Source organism: Macaca fascicularis, chromosome 19 (assembly GCF_037993035.2).
Source record: "Macaca fascicularis isolate 582-1 chromosome 19, T2T-MFA8v1.1".
Classification (NCBI taxonomy): domain Eukaryota; kingdom Metazoa; phylum Chordata; class Mammalia; order Primates; family Cercopithecidae; genus Macaca; species Macaca fascicularis.
The window spans coordinates 24,500,045-24,521,445 of NC_088393.1; the positions used below are offsets into that span (position 1 = coordinate 24,500,045).

Genomic DNA, 21,401 nt, shown 5'->3' on the forward strand with positions numbered 1-21,401 from the left:
TGTACTGCCATACAGTGCATGTCAAGGATTCAGCATACCTGCCTTCCATGAGTAGAGTTACAATCAAATGTTGCAGTTATCTGGACACATTATTATTTTTTAATTTATTTATTTTTCTTTTTCTGAGACAGAGTCTTGCTATGTTGGCCAGGCTGGAGTGCAGTGGCACGATCTCAGCTCACTGCAACCTCCACCTCCCAGGTTCAAGAAATTCTCCTGCCTCCGCCTCCTGAGTATCTAGGATTATAGGTGTACACCACCATGCCTAGCTAATTTTTTTGTATTTTTAGTAGAGACAGGGTTTCACCGTGTTGCCCAGGCTGCTCTCGAACTTCTGAGCTTGTGATCCGCCTCCCAGAGTGCTGGGATTACAGGCGTGAGCCACTGCGTCTGGCCTAGACACATTTTTAATGCTACATCAGTGTTGCCTGCAAGATTTTATGAGTAAACATTTAACATTTATATATATTACGGTTTTGCCATTCCATATTAGTGTGTTTTTTCAGTTTGACATCTGTTTATTGTGTTTTTTTGTTTTACCATTTTAGACAATTTGCAATTGTTTGTACACTTTAAATCTATGGGATTTAATTAAGAAATAAATCAGCCATATATCTATCCCAGTCAGATTATATGTGTGTGTTAATAAATTTGACCCCAATTTTGGTTATGGCTTATCTGGTGTGTATTCTTTCTTAGCTGATTTTCTTTTTTTTTTTTTTTTGTTGAGACGGAGTCTCGCTCTGTCGCCCAGGCTGGAGTGCAGTGGCCGGATCTCAGCTCACTGCAAGCTCCACCTCCCGGGTTTACGCCATTCTCCTGCCTCAGCCTCCCGTGTAGCTGGGACTACAGGCGCCCGCCACCTCGCCCGGCTAATTTTTTGTATTTTTAGTAGAGACGGGGTTTCACCGTGTTAGCCAGGATGGTCTTGATCTCCTGACCTCGTGATCCGCCCGTCTCGGCCTCCCAAAGTGCTGGGATTACAGGCTTGAGCCACCGCGCCCGGCCCTCTTAGCTGATTTTCAATGGTCGTTTTATCTTGTCTAAGTGATTAGTCATGGAGATAGTCTTTTTTTTTTTTTTTTTTTTTTTTTTTTTTTTTGAGATGGAGTTTCACTCTTGTTTCCCAGGCTGGAGTGCAATGGTGTGATCTCCACCCACCACAACCTCTGCCTCCCAGGTTCAAGTGATTCTCCTGCTTCAGCCTCCCGAGCAGCTGGGATTACAGGCATGCTCCACCACGCCCAGCTAATTTTTGTATTTTTAGTAGAGACGAGGTTTCTCCCTGTGGTAGGCTGGTCTCCAACTCCTGACCTCAGGCGATCCACCTGCCTCCCAGAGTACTGGGATTACAAGGCGTAAGCTACCACGCCCGGTGAGATAGTCTTATTTTCACCATGTGTTTAATAATAAATATATATTTCTTTTGTGCGAGAGAAACACTTTTGTGATTTGAAGATAATTTATGTAGAGATTTATAATTCCGTATTTTTTCCAGTTTTTCTTTTAAAAATTTAATTGTAAAACCACATAAAATAAATTTTACCATCTAAAATCTATTGAAGTGTACATTTCAGGGCCAGGCATGGTGGTGGCTCACATCTTTGATCCCAGGATTTTGGGAGGCCAAGACAGGAGAATTGCTTGAGCCCAAAAGTATGGGACTAGCCTGGGAAACGTATGGAGATTCTCTGTTTACAAAAAATTTTTAAAAATAGCCAGGCGTGGTGGTGTACACCTGTGGTCCCAGCTTTTTGGTAGATTGGTGGTGCAGGATTACTTTAGCCTGGGAGTTTGAGGCTACAGTGAGCCATAATTGTTCCACTTTACTCAAACTTGGATGACACTGAGAACCTGTCTCAAAAAAAACTGTATCTTTCAGGCATGGTTAGTATATTTGTATTCATCTTGTGAAACTAAAATTCAATACCCGTTGAGTAACAGCTGCCCATTTTATCCTCTCTCCAGCCCTTGACAAACACCATTGCACTTTCAGTGTGATTAATTAAGATATCTCATATAAGTGGAATCATATAGTATCCATCATTTTGTTACTGGCTTACTTCAGGTGACATAATATTCTCAAAGTTTTATCTTAAAATGTGACAAGATTTATTTAAGGCTGAATAATCCATTTGTGTGTGTATGTGTGTGTGTATATGTGTGTGAGAGTGTGTGTGTGTATATACATATACCTTTTTTTTTTTTTTTTTGAGATGGAGTCTTTGTCACCCAGGCTGGAGTGCAGTAGCACTATCTCGGCTCACTGCAACCTCTGCCTCCTGGGTTCAAGTGATTCTCCTACCTCAGCCTCCTATGTAGCTGGGACCAGAGGCACATGCCACCCCACCCAGCTAATTATTGTATTTTTAGTAGAGAAGGGGTTTCACCATGTTGGCCAGGCTGGTCCCAAACTCCTGACCTCAGGTAATCTGCCCACCTCAGCCTCCCAAAGTGCTAGGATTATAGGCATGAGCCACTGCTAATGGGATTTTTATAGAGATTATGTTGAATTTGTTCACCACTTTTGGTTGCATTGGCATTTTTGAAAAATTAAGTGTTTTGGCCCTTGAGCCAAGAATATGTTGAAGACTGTTTTATTTTGATATATTTTTCAATTTGCCAATTTTACTTTTGCTTTTAATTTTTTGTTTTATTCACTTTTGGTCAGAAGATGTTTATAATTTTGATCTTCCTAAATTTATTTATTGTTGCTGCTTGAGAGAAGATTTTACTGTGTCACTCAGGCTGGAGTGCAATGGCATAATTTTGGCTCACTGCAGCCATAACCTCCCAGGCTCAAGTGATCCTTTTACCTCAGTCTCCCAAGTAGCTGGCACTACAGACGTGTCATGGCTACTACCATGCCTGGCTAATTTTTTGATTATTTGTAGGAACAGTGTCTTGCTATGTTGCCCAGACTGGTGTCAAATTTCTGGCCCAGCTGGGTCTTCCAAAGTGTTGAGATTGTAGGCATGAGCCACTGCACCTAGCCAGCATTCTTAAATTTAATAAGACTTGATTTGTGTCCTAACAGAATACACCAGGTGCAAATAAGAATATTGTGTATTCTCTTGATTTTGATTTAAAAGGTTTGTACAGGTCTGTTAAGCCTGTTTGGTCTGTGATGTGGCTTGGATGTCTGTGTTCTCCAAACCTCATATTGCAATGTAATCATCATTGTTGATTTGGGTCCTGATGGAAGGTGAATATGGGACCTACTGGGAGGTGCTTAGGTCATGAGGGAAAGTTCCTCATGATTGGCTTGGCACTATCCTCTTGATAATCAGTAAGTTTATGCTCTGTTAATTCAAGTAAGAGCTGGTTCATTAAAAAAAAAAAAAAACCTGGCTTCTTTATCACACTTGCTTTGTATCTTACCATGTGATATGTTCAGTTAATCCGTGCATTCCACTATCATTGTAGGCTTCCTGAGACCCTCACCAGAAGCAGATGCTGGCACACACTTTTTGTACAATCTGCCAAACTGTGAGCCAAATAAACCTTTTTTCTTTATAAATTATTCACTCTCAGGTATTCCTCTATATGTAAGTAATTGAAGTTTGCAATTTTTTTTTTTTTTATGAGACAGAGTCTTGCTTTGTCACTCAGACTGGAGTGTAATGGTGCGATTTCGGCTCACTGCAACGTTAGCCTCCCAGGTTCAAGCAATTCTCCTGCCTCAGCCTCCCAATTAGCTGGGACTACAGGCTCCCGCCACCATGCCCAGCTAATTTTTTTTTGTATTTTTAGTAGAGACTGTGTTTCACTATATTGGCCAGGCTGGTCTTGAACTCCTGACCTCGCGATCCGCCTGCCTCAGCCTCCCAAAGTGCTGGGAGTATGGGTGTGAGTCACCACGCCTGGCTGCAGTTTACTTCTAAAAACATTATGTTCTATTGGGGAGTAGAAAAAGCTGTGTTGGGTAAATGTGACAGAATTTTTTTTTTTCTATGTGGCTCTTTGCCTTGTGCTTACCTGGGCAATGCATACACTTAATTATGGCCTGTGGTGCCATCTTGCTTATGTAGTTTGTGTAATTTTATAAGTTAGGTTTGGAAAGTATATTTATCTGAGTCTGTAAAGTAATGTGTTATTTTTATTTCTTTCAGTAATGTGTTCTCATTTTGCCCAAGAGTTTTGGCCAGAGCAGAACATAAAAGATTCTTTTGAAAAAGTGGCACTGAGAAGATATGAAAAATGTGGAAATGATAATCTTCAGTTAAAAGGCTGTAAAAGTGTGGATGAATGTAAGGTGTACAAAGGAGGTTATAATGGACTTAACCAATGTTTACCAACTACGCAGAGCAAAATGTTTCAATGTGATAAATATGTGAAAGTCTTTAATAAATTTTCACATTCAGATAGACATAAGATAAAACATGTGGAAAATAAACCTTTCAAATGTAAAGAATGTGGCAAATCATTTTGCATTCTTTCACACCTAACTCAACGTAAAAGAAATTATACCAAGGTGAATTTCTGCAAATGTGAAGAATGTGAAAAAGCTTTTAACCAATCTTCAAAGTTTACTAAACATAAAAGAATTTATACTTGTGAGAAACTCTACAGATGTCAAGAATGTGACAAAACTTTTAACCAATTCTCAAACCTTACTGAATATAAAAAAGATTATACTCGAGAGAAGCCATATAAATGTGAAGAATGTGGCAAAGCCTTTAACCAGTCCTCACACCTTACTACACATAAGATAATTCATACAGGAGAGAAACCCTACAAATGTGAAGAATGTGGCAAAGCCTTTAACCAGTTCTCAAATCTTACTACACATAAAAAAATTCATACTGGAGAGCAACCCTACATATGTGAAGAATGTGGCAAGGCTTTTACCCAATCCTCAACCCTTACTACACATAAGAGAATTCATACTGGAGAGAAACCCTACAAATGTGAAGAATGTGGAAAAGCTTTTAACCGATCCTCAAAACTTACTGAACATAAAAACATTCATACTGGAGAGCAACCCTACAAATGTGAAGAATGTGGCAAAGCTTTTAACCGATCCTCAAATCTTACAGAACATAGGAAAATTCATACTGAAGAGAAACCCTACAAATGTAAAGAATGTGGCAAAGCTTTTAAACACTCCTCAGCCCTTACTACACATAAGAGAATTCACACTGGAGAGAAGCCCTACAAATGTGAAGAATGTGGCAAAGCTTTTAACCGATCCTCAAAACTTACTGAACATAAGAAACTTCATACTGGAAAGAAACCCTACAAATGTGAAGAATGTGGCAAAGCTTTTATCCAATCCTCAAAACTTACTGAACATAAGAAAATTCATTCTGGAGAGATACCCTACAAGTGTGAGGAATGTGGCAAAGCTTTTAAACACTCCTCATCCCTTACTACACATAAGAGAATTCATACTGGGGAGAAACCCTACAAATGTGAAGAATGTGGCAAAGCTTTTAGCCGATCCTCAAAACTTACTGAACATAAGATAATTCATACTGGAGAGAAACCCTATAAATGTGAGAGATGTGACAAAGCTTTTAACCAATCTGCAAACCTTACTAAACATAAAAAAATGCATACTGGAGAGAAACTCTACAAAACTGGAAGGTGTGACAATGCTTTTGACAACGCCTCAAACTTTTCTAAATATAAAGGAAATCATACTGGTGAAAAATTCTAGAAATGTAAAGAATGTGTCAAAGATTTTAAATGGTTTTCACACTTCATTGTATGTAAGATAATTCATACTGGAGAAAACTACAAGTGTGAAGAATTTGGCAATACTGTTAATTACGGCTCAAACCTTATTGCACAGGAAAGCATTTATACTTAAGAAAAATTGTACAAATATAAAGAATGTAAAGTAGCCATTAATATCTGTTGACATCCTAATATCAGAATGTTGGTACTTAATAAAAGCATTATAAATGCAATTACTGTCTAAAGATTTTAAGAAAATATAAGCCATTAAAGTGAAGAAGAGTATTCATTTTGAAGACAAAGGTTACAAACATAAAGAGGGTTGTAGTACATGTACTGGTATCACAAATCTTACCATACACATTTTGTACTAGAGAAAAACTGAAGCAGTTGCTCAAACTTTTTTCAACATCAGTGAATCTATATGGGAGAAAAACTCTGCATATTTTCTCAAAAGAAAAATGAAAAGCAGATTTTTTCAAAATCTAGAAAAGCATATTTTTTCAAAATCTGTAGCTTAGAAAACATCTAGAGTTAATACTAAAATATGTTTTTGCAGGCCAGGCATGGTGGCTCACGCCTGTAATCCCAGCACTTTGGGAGGCCAAAGTGGGTGGATCACCTGAGGTCAGGTGTTTGAGACCAGCCTGGCCAACATGGCGAAACCCTGTCTCTACTAAAAATATAAAAATTAGCCAGGCATGGTGGTGGGTGCCTGTAACCTCAGCTACTCAGGAGGCTGAGGCAGGAGAATCACTTGAACCAGGGAGGCAGAGGTTGCAGTGAGCCAAGATCGCACCATTGCACTCTAGCCTGGGCGACAAGAGTGAAACTGTCTCTCTCTCTCTCTCTCTCTCTCTCTCTCTCTCTCTCTCTCTCTCTCTCTATCTCTCTCTCTCTCTCTCTCTATATATATATATATATATATATATGTATTTTTTTGCAGATGTAAATGTAAAACTATTCTAAAATTAAGTCTATGTAAATGTCAGATAACTCACAGTAGCAATATCTAAGGCACTTCAGACATTACAGTAAATCAGTGCTGAGTATAAAAAATAATCCAGGCCAGGCGCGGTGGCTCAAGCCTGTAATCCCAGCACTTTGGGAGGCCGAGACGGGCGGATCACGAGGTCAGGAGATCGAGACCATCCTGGCTAACACAGTGAAACCCCGCGTCTCTACTAAAAAATACAAAAAAACTAGCCGGGCGAGGTGGCGGGCGCCTGTAGTCCCAGCTACTCGGGAGGCTGAGGCAGGAGAATGGCGTAAACCCGGGAGGCGGAGCTTGCAGTGAGCCGAGATCCTGCCACTGCACTCCAGCCTGGGTGACAGAGCGAGACTCCGTCTCAAAAAAAAAAAAAAAAAAAAATCCAGAACTAGAGTTGGTAGATAAATTATTTGTGTATAACTTTAAAAGATGTAAAAAATTTCTTGAAAAGTTATAATTACATTGAAAGTATACTTTTTTCCTTAAAAAATAGAGATTGTTTGCAACATGAATAACGTTGTAATTCAACTCTCAAATTACTTCTTGCTCTTCTTCATTTGTATTCACAGATAAAAACTTGTGACTAATTGTTGCTACATCAGAGATATAATTTTTTTTTATTAGGTGGGCGTTATGATCTTTATGGAAGGGTAAGAACATTAAAATGTAAGACATGATAAAAATCTAAGTGGAGAGGCTCTTTATTAATATAAGTGACACATGAAGTAGGTGTTCAGAGTAATCTGCATTATAGTGAGAAAACATTTTAAATTTTAGTTAAAATTAGTAAATTACTAATTGTACTTTTATGTAATAAAATGTACATTCTTAAAATTTTAAATTATGTTGAACAGTATTTTATTAAAATTTTATTTAACATGTTTATAAAATTGTGCATTTAATAAAGTTATTATGCCACTAATTTTAACCTATTTCACCTTACTCAAGGGTGTAGGCAAAAGATGGTACCATACTCTTTGGTAACATAATGGACTAACATTTCTAGTAATCCCCTTTGCCAGTGACTTTAAACTGCAAGGAGGTTAAAGAATATTGTTCCCATAGGTTAAATATTTATTTCTTATTTAAATTTATACTTTTTAATTTTTGTGGATACATTGTGTATATGCCATATATAGCATATTTTGATACAGACATATAATATGTAATAATTACATCAGGGAAAATTAAGTATCCATCATCTCCAGCATTTATCCTTTGTATTATAAACCAACTCTACAGTTTTAGTTTTTTTTTTATGTAGGATTGTTATTGACTACAGAGCTATTTTTATGGTTATACTAAAAATTGTATAGAAGTGTAAATAAAGTCCATACATTCTGAGTCCTAAATAAACATTAAAATGTTATATATTTTTGAACATGTGGCTTCTCTGCCTGCAAACACGTACAGTTTTGATTTACATAAAGTTAAGTATATACATACATTTAAGTTAAACCCTAGGTGTAAGAAAATTATGGAGTAAGTAGGCATGTTTGTGTGAATATAAATTTGTACCTATTTTCAGAAGAAAAGAGCAATATTGGAAGAAAACATTTTAGTAAGTTAATTTACTAGAAAACTATAAACCTCAAAAATGCTGAAAGCAAATCTATACTCTTTCTACTGAATTACTGTAAAATAGTATGGCTTATGGATTCAAAATCTGCTTATGCAAATTTTGCTTTTGCTTGATTGGTACTCATGCTAGGCCCACTTTTTTTGTTGTTTCTTGTAATTTTTTTCTTTTATAGTTTATGGGGTTTTCATTAGGTGAAGTGGTCAAAGATATACCCTATTTTTATAAAATTTAGTAGGGCACACAAAATAATTTTAGATGTAATGACACAATCAGTGTATTGTTTCATTGAATTAAAACTTTCTATTTTGTTCTTTTAATTGAAGAACCTTATGTAAGCCTACTTTAGTTATTATTCCTTTCACTTTTTATAATTGACAGAAGTAAAGTTATTTGTTGATTGAGCCAGTTCAGGTATTGGGGGAACCCGCCCCCAGTATTTCAATATAGGTTATTTCTGTTTTCCATAAGTGTCAGCCAGCTGAGAAAGAGAGACAGTACAAAGAGAGGAATTTTATAGCTGGGCCGCCAGGGGTGACGTCACATATCAGTAGGACCGTGATGCCCGCCTGAGCAGCAAGTCTTTTATTAAGGGTTTCAAAAGGGGAGGGCGTGTAAGAACAGAGAGTAGGTAAAAAGATCACATGCTTCAAAGAGCAAAAAACCACTGATAAGGGTCTAACAAAGATCACATGTTTCTGAGGGAACAAGGCAATGGGCAAAAGCAGAACCACTGATAAGGGTTCAACAAAGATCACAGGGCAAAGGGCAAAAGCAGAACCACTGATAAGGGTCTATGTTCAGCAGTGCACGTGTTGTCTTGATAAACATCTTAACAGAAAACAGGGTTCGAGAGCAGAGAACCAGTCTGACCACAAATTTACCAGGGTTGAGTTTTCCCAACCCTAGTAAGCCTAAGGGTTCTGCAGGATACTAGGGCTTATCTCAGTCCTTAACTGCACAAGACAGACATTCCCAGAGTGGTCATTTATAGACTTCCCCCCAGGAATGCATTCTTTTCCCAGGGTATTAATATTCCTTGTTAGGAAAATAATTTAACGATATGTTTCTTACTTGCACGTCCATTTAGAGGCCCTCTGCAAGAAAAAAAAAAATATGACTCTTTTTTTACCCAACCCCGCAGGCAGTCAGCCCTTGTGGTTGTCTTCCCTTGTTCCATAAAAATTGCTATTCTGTTCTTTTTCAAGGTGCACTGATTTCATATTGTTCAAACACACGTTTTACAATCAATTTGTACAGTTAACACAATTATCACAGTGGCCTTGAGGTGATGTGCATCCTCAGCTTACAAAGATAACAGGATTAAGAGATTAAAGACAGGCATAAGAAATTACAAAAGTATTATATGAGAACTGATAAATGTCCATATTAAGATGAAATCAACAATTTATGTTTCTCTGCCACGGCTCCAGCTGGTCCCTCTGTTCGGGGTCCCTGACTTCCCATAACATTCAGGTAAGTACTAAGGAGGCTTCATAAGTCATGAGGATGTTTTAATATATAAATGTAGCAAAAAACATGACAGTGCTTGCTGAGTAACATGTTTTATAATCTATAAATATTCCTGCTAGAGTTAGTTTGTAACTTTAAGTCAGAGATGTAAAATATAAATGATAAAGAAAAAACATTGATTCTTTATGTGGAGAGGATCTTTTTTTAGGCAGCAAACTGGAATCTTGCTGAATATAAAGCAAAATTATATTCTGCTTCTTTTATTTTCCAGTTATCTTCAGTTCTGTTTGTCTTATTATGTGTTTTTCAACTATGTATGGCATCACAGCCCTTCTTTTTTTCTCTCTCTCTTTTATAGCTACAACTTTCTCACTTTTTTTAATGCCATGTCATTTCACATGCTACTTTGTAGGTTTTGATGAGAAAATTGGTATTTTTAATACACTTGAAAAATTGTTTTTTTGGCCAGGCGCGGTGGCTCACACGTGTAATTCCAGCACTTTGGGAGGCTGAGGTGGGCAGATCATGAGGTCAGGAGTTTGAGACCAGCCTGGCCAATATGGTGAAACCCTGTCTCTACTAAAGATACAAAATAGCCAGGCAGGGTGGCATGTGCCTGTAATCCCAGCTACTCAGGAGGCTGGGGCAGGACAATCACTTGAACCCAGGAGGCGGAGGTAGCAGTGAGCCGATATTGTGCCATTGCACTCCAGCCTAGGCAACAAGGCGAGACTCTGCCGCAAAAAAAAAAGAAAGAAAAATTAATTTTAACTGGAGAGTTTGCTTATCAATGTAAGTGTTTTGTTTTGTTTTTTTGAGAAGGAGTCTCACACTGTCACCAGGCTGGAGTGCAGTGGCACGATCTTGACTTGCTGCAACCTCCACCTCCCTAGTTCAAGCGATTCTCCTGCTTCAGCCTCCCAAGTAGCTGTGACTATAGGCATGCACCACCACGCCTAGCTAAGTTTTGTCTTTTTAGTAGAGATGGGGTTTCACCATGTTGGCCAGGATGGTCTCGATCTCTTGACCTCGTGATTTGCCTGCCTCAGCCTCCCAAAAGTGCTGGGATTACAGGCATGAGCCACCATGCCCAGCCCAAACACCTGCCTTTTTAGTGTCTTTCATACCATTGCCATCTGTAATAAATAAATGTGTATTTATTTTGTAGAACATTAGATTTTGAAGTATATATACATTGTCAAATGCTTAATTTTATTTAATGCTTCACAGTTAACTTTTTTTGTGGTGAGCACATGATACTGTCTTAATTTTTTTAAAAAATGCAAATACATTATTATTAACTAGAGTCACTATGCTGTAGAACATATTGTTTGAACTTATTTCTCCTGCCCAGCTATAATTATGTATTATTCAATAGATATATTTTCAAGGTTCCCTTTCTGAATACCTTGGCATCTGGTGGTCACTATGTTACTCTCTACTTCAATGAGATTAAGTTTTTTAGAATCCATCTGTAAGTGAAATTATAAAATAATAATCTCTATGCCTTGCTTCAACTAATGTCCTCCAGATTAATCATGTAATTGAAAACAATATTTTCTTTTTTAAAGATGAATAATATTTCATTGTGTATATATACCACATTGTCTTTATGTACTAATTGTATGTTGAACCATTGATTTTATGTTTTGGCCATTATGAAGTGTTGTAAACAACACAGAGTTGCAAATGTTTCTTCATTCCGATTTTGTTTTGGATATGTATCCAATATTGCACTCGCTGCATTTGATAGTTCGATTTTAAATTTTTTGAGGTATCTCTCTTTTGTTTTTCATAATGGCTATCCTCATTTGCATTCAACCCAACAGTGTGCAAGCAGTCCCTTTTCTGCACAGCTTTACAAACACTTTTTCTTTTTAATAAGAGTCATTCTAACAGGAGTGAGTTGATATCTCATAGTAATTTTTTTTTTTTTTTTTGCTTTCCTTTTCTGATATTTGACATTGAGCATTTTTTATTTATAGCTTGGCAATATGTATGTCTTGAAAAATATTCAAATATTTTGCTCATTTTTAAGGTTTTTTTTGTGGTGTAGTAATTTTAGTGTACAACAAAAAACTTGTCACACATATGATTTGCCTGTATTTTCTCTGATTCTTTAGTTGTCTAATCCTGTTAATTGTATGAGAATTGTGTGCAGCAACTTTTTAATTTGAAGTAATATGACTCATCTGTTTTTCCTTTATTTTCCTGGGGTTTTGAGATTACAACAAAAAAGTCACCATCCAGATCAATGTTATAGGGCTTTCACCCTATATTTTTTGTAGTAATTCCAGTTTCAAGCCTTACAGTTAAGTATCTAATTCATTTTGAATTGATTTATATATATGATGTGAGATACAGATCTTGTTTTATTGCTCTTCATGTGGCTATATAGTTTTCTCAACACCATTTGTTGAAGAAACTGTCCTTTCCCTAAGAAATTGTCACCTATTTCTAAAATCACTTTTAGACTTCTAAAAATGCATGAATATATTTCTGCTCTCTTCTGCTTCATTTGTGTGTGTGTTTATTTTTATTCAAGTACCATACCATTTTGGTTACTATAGCTTTGTAGTATATTTCTAAGTCAGGTAGGGTGATAATTTCAGTCTTGTTTTTTCCTTGATTGTTTTGGCTATTTCTTGTGGGAAGTCGTGGACCCTGAATGGAGGGACTGGCTGAAGCTGTGGCAGAAGAACATAAATTGTGAAGATTTCATGGACATTTATTAGTTCCCCAAATTAATACTTTTATAATTTATTATGCCTGTCTTTACTGCAATCTCTGACCATAAGTTGTGAGGATTTCGTAGACACTTATCACTTCCCCAATCAATACCCTTGTGATTTCCTATGCCTATATTTAATCTCTTAATCCCATTATCTTTGTAAGCTGAGGAGGATGAATGTCACCTCAGGACTCTGAGATGATTGTGTTAACTGCACACATTGTTTGTAGAGCATGTGTGTTTGAACAATATGAAATCTGGACATCTTGGAAAAAGAAAAGGACAACAGCGATGTTTAGGGAACAAGGGAGGCAACCTTGAACTGGCCGCTTGTGAACCAGACAGAACAAAGCCATATTTCTCTTCTTTCAAATGCAAGTAGGAAAAATATTGCTGAATTCTTTTTCTCAGCAAGGAACATCCCTGAGAAAGAGAATGCGCCCTGAGGGTAGGTCTATGAACGGCCCCCACTGAGGGTGGCCGCCTTTTATGGTGGAAGCCAAAGGGATGAAATAAGCCCCGGTCTTCTGTAGTGCTCCCAGGCTTATTAGGATGAGGAAAATTCCTGCCTAATAAATTTTGGTCAGACAGGTTGTCTGCTTTCAAACCCTGTCTCCTGATAAGATGTTATCAATGACAATGCGTGCCCAAAACTTCATTAGCAATTTTAATTTTACTTCATCCTGTGGTCCTGTGATCTCACCCTGCCTCCACTTGCTTTGTGATATTTTATTGCCTTGTGAAGTATGTGATCTCTGTGACCCACACCCTATTCATGCACTCCCTCCCCTCTTGAAAATCACTAATAAAAACTTGCTAGTTTTACGGCTTGGAACTTGACGACGTGTGATGTCTCTCCTGGACACACAGCTTTAAACTTTCTCTCTCTTGTACTCTTTCCCTTTATTTCTTAAACCAGCCAAGACACTTAGGGAAATAGAAAAGAACTCACGATAAATATCGGGGGTGGGGTTCCTCTGATAGCTATTGAGGTGTTTTGTGGTACCATGTAAATTTTAGATACATATTTAAAATTTTCTATTTAGGCCAGGCACGGTGGCTCACGCCTGTAATCCCAGCACTTTGGGAGGTCGAGGTGGGTGGATCACGAGGTCAGGAGATCGAGACCATCCTGGCTAACACAGTGAAAACCCGTCTCTACTAAAAATACAAAAAAAAATTAGCCGGGTGTGGTGGTGGGCACCTGTAGTCCTAGCTAGTCGGGAGGCTGAGGCAGGAGAATGGCATGAACCTGGGAGGCGGAGCTTGCAGTGAGCTGAGATTGTGCCACTGCACTCCAGCCTGGGTGACAGAGCAAGACTCCATCTCAAAAAAAAAAAAAAAAAAAATCTCTATTTAGTGTGTCACTGGTACTTTGATAGTTTTTTGCAAATATTTGTAATTTTTTCATTTGTGTATTATTTATTTTCTTTAAGGTTCTTTATTCTATAATGTAACATGTTTCAACTTTTTAGTTAAATTTCAAAGTCTAGTAACTACAGTTATTATAGATGGGATTGGTTTTTAATTTCATTTTCAGATAATCATTAGTGTATAGAAATGCTACTTATTTTGTATGTTGATTTTATATTCTGCCAGTTTAATTAATTTGTTTATTCTAGTGGTTCTCGGTAAAGTCTTAGGCTTTTCTATACTTAAGATGTCATCTACAAGCAGCAATAATTTAATTTTTTTCCAACATGGATGCCTTTGATTTTATTTTCTAATTTTTCTGCCATGGACATTTAATACTATGTTTAGTAAGACTGAAGAAAGTGGGCATCCTTGTGTTATTCTAGCTCTTAGAGTAAAAGCTCACAACATTTCATTGTCTAGTATGTTGTTAGCTTGCAATTTTTGTTATATGTGGCATTTATTGGCTTAAGGTGCATTTGCCCTATACCTAATTTATTCACGTATTTATCATGAGGGAATGTGACTTTTGTCAAACTTTTATTCTGCATGTATTTAAATGTTAAACATGTGAAAGCACAGCTAATCCCACATAAATATAAAACAAACTCAGAGACTACTATGGACATCTCTATGCATGCAAGCTAAAAATTTACAGAAAATAAACTCCTGGATGCACAATCTCCCAAAATTGAACCACTAAGAAACAAAAATCTGGAACAGAACAAAAATGTATAATGAAATTGAGTTAGTAATAAAAAACCATAAATAGCCCTGAATCAGATAAATTCACGGCCAGATTTTACCACACATAAAAAAGATGAACCAGGCCGGGCACGGTGGCTCACTCCTGTTAATCCCAACACTCTGGGAGGCTGAGGTGGGTGGATCACACGGTCAGGAGTTCAAGACCAGCCTGGCCAATATGGTGAAACCCTGTCTCTACTAAAAATACAAAAATTAGTCAAGCATGGTGGTGGTGGGCACCTGTAGTCCCAGCTACCCAGAAGGCTGAGACAGGAGAATTGCTTGAACCCAGTACAGGGAGGTTGCAGTGAGCCGAGATCGCACCGCTACACTCCAGCCTGGGTGACAGAGTGAGACTCTGTCAGAAAAAAACAGAAGGATGAACTGGTACTAATTCTACTGAATGTATATAAAAAAAAATCAAAGTGGAATTTATTCCTAATTCATTATATGAGACCAGTATCATCCTAATACCAAAATCTAGTGAAGACACACAAAAAAACTATAGGCAAATATTCTTGATTAACATTGAAACATCCTCCATGAAATACTAGCAAGCTGAGTTCATAAGCAAATCAAAAAGCTATTTTCCACAATCATGTGGAATGCAAGAATGCATTGATGTTTTTTTATGAATGCAAGAATGTTTTATGATATGCAGTCAATAAGTGAAATTCACCTTATAAAGATGATTAAAAGCAAAAATTATGTAATTATCAAAACATGCAGAAAAAGCATTCAAGAAAATTCAATATTTATAAAAATATTCTCAAACTAGACATTGAAGAAATATACCTCAAAATAATGAGTCATCTATGACAAATCTTCATTTAACATCATACTGAACAGATGAAAGCTGGATGCATTCTCCATAAAAATAACAATATTCACTCAACACTCCCACTCCTATTCAACATAGTTCTGGAAGTCCTAGCCAGAGCAATCAAAAAAATAAATAAAAGGCATCTAAATAGAAAAATAGGAAGTCAAATTATCTTCACAGAAGATATAATTCTCTACCTGTGAAACTTTAAAGATTTCATCAAAAGACTCCTAAGCCTAAAAAATGACTTCAGCAATGTCTCATGATACAAAATCAACATACAAAAATAAGTAGCATTTTTTACACTAATAACATTCAAGCTGAGAACAAAATCAAGAACATAGTTTATGATAACCGCAAACAAAAAAAATATATATATATATACATTAAATCAAGGAAGTAAAATGTCTCTACAAGGAGTATGACAATACATTGCTGAAAGAGATCAGAAAACACAAATAAATGGAAATGCATTTTATGCTTATGGATTTGAAGAATCAATATAATTTAAATGCTCATGCTGCCTAAAGCCACCTACAAATTAAGTGCCATTTCTATCAAACCCTTAATGCCATTTTTATAGAATTAAAAAAAAAATCTTCTAAAATATATGAAAAAACAAGCCTAAATAGCCAAGGCAACGTTAACAAACCTGGATGCCTCACATTACCTGACTTCAGACTTTACGAGAAGCTACAGTAACCAATATGACATGGTTCTGGTATAAAAATATACATATGGACCAATGGAACAGAGAGAGACCTCTGAAATAAAGCTACACTTCTACAACTAAGCTTTTTTTTTTTTTTTTTTTTTTTTAGGGAGTGCAGTGGAAAGATCCCAGATCACTGCAACCTCTGACTCCTGGGTTCAAGCAATTCTCATGCCTCAGCCTCCCGAGTAGCTAGGATTACAGATATGCACGACCATGCCTGACCAACTTTTGTATTTTTAATAGAGGTGGGGTTTCACCGTGTTGGCCAAGCTGGTCTCAAACACTTGAACTCAAGTGATCTGCTCACCATGGCCCCTGAAGTGCTGGGATTACAGGCAGGAGCCACCACTCCTGCCCCCAACTTATTTTTGACAAAGTTAATAGAAATAAAAAGGAAATAACTACCTATCTAATAAATAGTATTGGGAAAACTGGTTAGTCATATGCAAAAGAAGAAAACTGAAACCCTACCTCTCATATATAAAACAAATAAGATTAGTAACTGTGAGACTTTAATATATAAAAATTCTAGAAGACCAATTAGAAAGTACTCTTCTAGACACTGCCCTCTGGATATAATTCATAACACCTTAAAAGTAAATGCAATGGAAAAAACTTGGAAATTGGCACCTAATTAAACTAAATAGCTGCACAGCAAAAGAAACTACTGACAAATTAGACAACCTATAGTATAAAATAAAATATTTGCAAACTACATACAACGAAGTATTAATATATAGAATCTATCAGAAATTTTATAAGAAAAAACAGACAAATAATATGAAAAGTCATTTCTCAAAGAAAGACATAAAGCTGCTAATAAACATACTAAGAAAAATGCTCAACATCCCTAGTCATCAGAGAAATGTAAGTCAAAATAACAATGTGATACTATCTCACGCCAGTTAGAATGACTGTTATTAAAAGCCAAAAAGTGACAAATATTCAAGTTGTGGAAAAAAGGGCATCTTTATACACTGTTGATAGAAATGCAAATTAATTCAGCCTCTATGGAACGCAGTTTGAAGATTTCTCAAAGAACTAAAAATAGAATTGCCGTTTAGCCCATCAACCAAATTACTGAGTATATAGCCAAGGGAAAATAATTTTACAAAAAATCTTGCACTGACATGTTTACTGCAGCACTATTCACCATAGCAAAGACCTACAATTTAACTAGGTACTCATGAATTTTAGATTCATTTCCTTTTTCTTTTCTTTGTCTTTTTTTTCTTTTCTTTTCTTTTTTTTTTTTTTTGAGATGGAGTCTCCTGTCACCAGGCTGGAGTGCAGTGGCGCAATCTCATCTTCAAGTGATTCTCCTGCCTCAGCCTCCCAAGTATCTGGGACTACAGGTATGCACCACCACATCCAGCTAATTTTTGTATTTTTAGTAGGGACGGGGTTTCACCATGTTGGCCAGGATGGTCTCGATTTCTTGACCTTGTGATCTGCCCACCTCGGTCTCCCAAAGTGCTAGGATTACAGGCATGAGCTACCACGCCCAGCCTTTAGATTCATTTTCTTTTCTAATTTGCTTATAATGAGAAAATTAACATCCATATTGCTGCAAAGAACATTACTTCTGATTCCACATTGCTGCAAAAAACACTTCCTTTTCTGTGGCTGGATAGTATTGCATTGTGTGTAAGTATGTCATATACTACAAGTTCTCACTTATGAATGGGTGCTAAACATTGGGTTAACATGGAAACAAAGATGAAAACAATAAATGCAGAGTTCTAAAATAAAAAAAGAAAGGAGAGAAATACTGAAAAACTACATATCAGGTATGATGTACACGACTGGGGCAATGGAGTTATCAAGTTCCTAAACCTTAACATCATGCAGTATACCTATGTTACAAATCTTCACCTGTACCTCTTGAATCTGAAACAAAAATAGTGAAATATTTTGTGCTATAATGAAATGTTACATTTCTCTAGATCTGGGTTATTAGTTGGAATTAGGAGTCAAAGAAGACACAAAATTATGTTCCCTTTGAGCATAGGGGTGAATGTTTCAATACTAGGTCTCCCCATAGTCTATAAACTAGCATCTTTGAACGCTCTCAGCCTGTAGGCAAAGAAGTGTTTTATTTCCAAGTGTACAGCTAAAATAAATGACTCTACATGTTTGTTTTTTATGAACTGTACACTAGACTATAAAGTTAACTTTTTACTCTGTTTTTGGGAAAAAATGCTGAATTGTTTAATCATACTTCTTTTAGAATAAACCATTTTTGAAAACGTGAGACTGAAAATTATGTTAAATTTCTGAATTAGGAAAAGAAAATATTTTTCTAAAGAAAAAAGTGGCCGGGTGCAGTCGCTCATGCCTGTAATCCTAGCACTTTGGGAGGCCGAGGTGGGCAGATCATGAGGTCAAGAGATGGAAACCATCCTGGCCAACATGGTGAAACCCCTTCTCTACTAAAAAGATAAAAATTAGTTGGGTGTGGTGGCGCACGCCTGTAGTCCCAGCTACTCGGGAGAGTGAGGCAGGAGAATCGCTTGAACCCAGGAGGCAGAGGTTGCAGTGAGCTGAGATCACGTCATTCTGCACTTCAGCCTGGGCGACAGAGTAAGACTCCGTCTCAAAAAAAAACAAAAAACAAAAAACAAACAAACAAAAATCTTATGGCCATAGCGCAAGGATGATGAAACGGAGTGTTGGCTATTTAAGACCACACTGCTGCAACCATTCCATCACAACCATACTAATGAATAAAAGAATAATGGATCCGAAAGTATTTTTAGCAAACTTTCCTGATTCTATCACAGTGTTAAATTTTTACTTGTACTTATTATTTGCCACATAGATGTCCGTACTTCTACAAAAGATGCCATAAATTTTAAATTAATATTCTCACCCGTATATTCTCCCTAGAAAGACGCCAGTGTGTTTGCAATCAAGGTGTATCCTTTCTGGCCTTTCTTGTGCTGCTTTGTTTCTCTAAAATAGTAAGGCAAGAAGTAAAGCAGAGTTAACTATGACATTTTCAGTTTCTACAGCCACAGCATGAAAATTGTTACGTTATGTCAGCTAGAAATAATGACAGTGATCCACACAACTCGGCCTTCCAAAGTGCTGGGATTACAGGCGTGCACCATATAGCGCCTGGCCAACTTTGTGTTGTAAAAGAAAGAAGAGCACAATAAAATTTTCTGTGACCTATTGAAGTCCATAAAATTTATCGAAGAATTTCACATACAACCTACATTTTTTGGTAACATGTAGTTCCAATCACGATAAATTATATCTGCAACTAACATCTATAATCAATCCCTTTTCTCTCTTTTTGATAAATACTCTGTCTTCCTCCCGGTTTCAAGCAATTCTCTCCTGCCTCAGCATCCTCGAGTAGCTGGGATTACAGGCATGTGCCACCAGGCCCGGCTAATTTTGTATTTTTAGTAGAGACAGGATATCTCCATGTTAGTAAGGCTAGTCTCAAACTCCCGACCTCTGGTAATCCGCCCGCCTCAGCCTCCCAAAGTGCTGGGATTACAGGCGTGAGCCACTGTGCCCGGCCAGAAAAAAGCCTTTTAATATACACACAGAAGACCACATTAAGTTAATATTTTTGATGCTATATATGCAAAATAAATATTTTATTTTTCTGATTTCACCAGTTCCACAGGGAAATAATGAACATGCCTATGGTCAGAATTTTTTCAATCAAGCTGTGTTAATAAGAATGACATGTGGAAAATAAAATTTTACAATTCAAAAAAAAGTCTTTTGTTCATAAAAATAGTGATTAATTTTTAAAACTGTATCCTAACAAGGACTAAATAGTTGCGATCTGAAGTGTTTCAGATGTACTCTACTGATTATTTTAGTCTTATACCACATTAACCTGTTTTGTTTGTTTGTTTGTTTGTTTGTTTTTTTTGAGATGGAGTCTTGCTCTGTCACCTAGGCTGGAGTGCAGTGGCGCAGTCTCAGCTCACTGCAAGCTCAGCCTCCCAGGTTCATGCCATTCTCCTGCCTCAGCCTCCGGAGTAACTGGGACTATAGGTGCCCGCTGCCACGCCCAGCTAATTTTTTTTCTTTTTTTTTTTTTTTTTTTGGTATTTTTAGTAGAGACGGGGTTTCACCGTGTTAGCCAGGATGGTCTCTATCTCCCAACCTCGTGATCCGCTCGCCTCGGCTTCCCAAAGTGCTGGGATTACAGGTCTGAGCCACCGCACCTGGCCTTAACCTGTAAAATTTACTAAAATATTTTTATCTAAAATATTTTCAAACTTATTGTAAATAAGGATTGAAAACATTGTTGACATTTTAAAATTTAATTTAATTTAATTTTAGCTGGAGCACGAATCAAAGGAATTCAGGTCTCTGAAGCACAGCTGAAACTGCATGTGCTGAGACTGACTTTTTTAAAAAATTGTTTTTATTTCCAAAGGTTATTGGGGAACAGGTGGTGTTTGGTTACATAAGTAAGTTCTTTAGTGGTGATTTATGAGAGTCTGGTGCACCCATCACTTGAGCACTATACACTGGACTTTATTTGTAGTCTTTTATCCCTCACCCCCTTTCCACCCTTTCTCCCTGAATCCCCAAAGTCCATTGTGTTATTCTTATGTTTTTGCATCCTTATTACATAGCTCCCACTTATTAGTGAGAACATATGATGTTTGGTTTTCCATTCCTGAGTTACTTCACTTAGAATAATAGTCTCCAATCTCAACCAGGTCACTGAGAATGCCATTCATTCATTCCTTTTTAAGACTGAGTAGTATTCCCATCGTATACATATACCACAGTTTCTTAATCCACTCGATTGATGGGCATTTGGGCATGATTTTGCAACTGTGAATTGTGCTGCTATGAACACGCATATGCAGGTATCTTTTTCATATAATGACTTCTTTTTTTCTGGGTACCCAGTTGTGGAATTGCTGGATCAAATGGTAGTTCTACTTTTAGTTACTTAAGAAATCTCCACACTGATTTCCATAGTGGTTGTACTAGTTTACATTCCCACCCACAGTGTAGAAGTGTTCTTTGTTCATTGAATCCATGCCAACATCTACTATTTTTTTGATTTCTTGATTATGGCCATTCTTGCAGGAATAAGGAGGTATCACATTGTGGTTTTGATTTGCATTTTCCTGGTCATTAGTGATTTTGAGCATTTTTTCCATGTTTGTTAGCCATTTATATATCTTCTTCTGATAATTGTCTATTCATGTCCTTAGCCCAATTTTTGGAGGGATTGTTTCTTTTTTTCTTTCTTGT

At 36.9% G+C, this 21,401-nt stretch overlaps 1 protein-coding gene across 1 annotated transcript in view; it reads left to right on the forward strand.

The window, feature by feature from the left end:
* LOC102116731 (uncharacterized) overlaps window positions 1-5,915 on the forward strand; it is a 74,447-nt gene extending 68,532 nt beyond the window's left edge. Inside the window, 2 exon segments of the mRNA XM_005596061.5 lie at window positions 4,644-5,476; window positions 5,478-5,915. Coding sequence (XP_005596118.5) covers window positions 4,644-5,476; window positions 5,478-5,723 — 1,079 coding nt within the window. The 3' untranslated portion in view covers window positions 5,724-5,915.
* The last annotated feature ends 15,486 nt before the right edge of the window (window positions 5,916-21,401 follow it).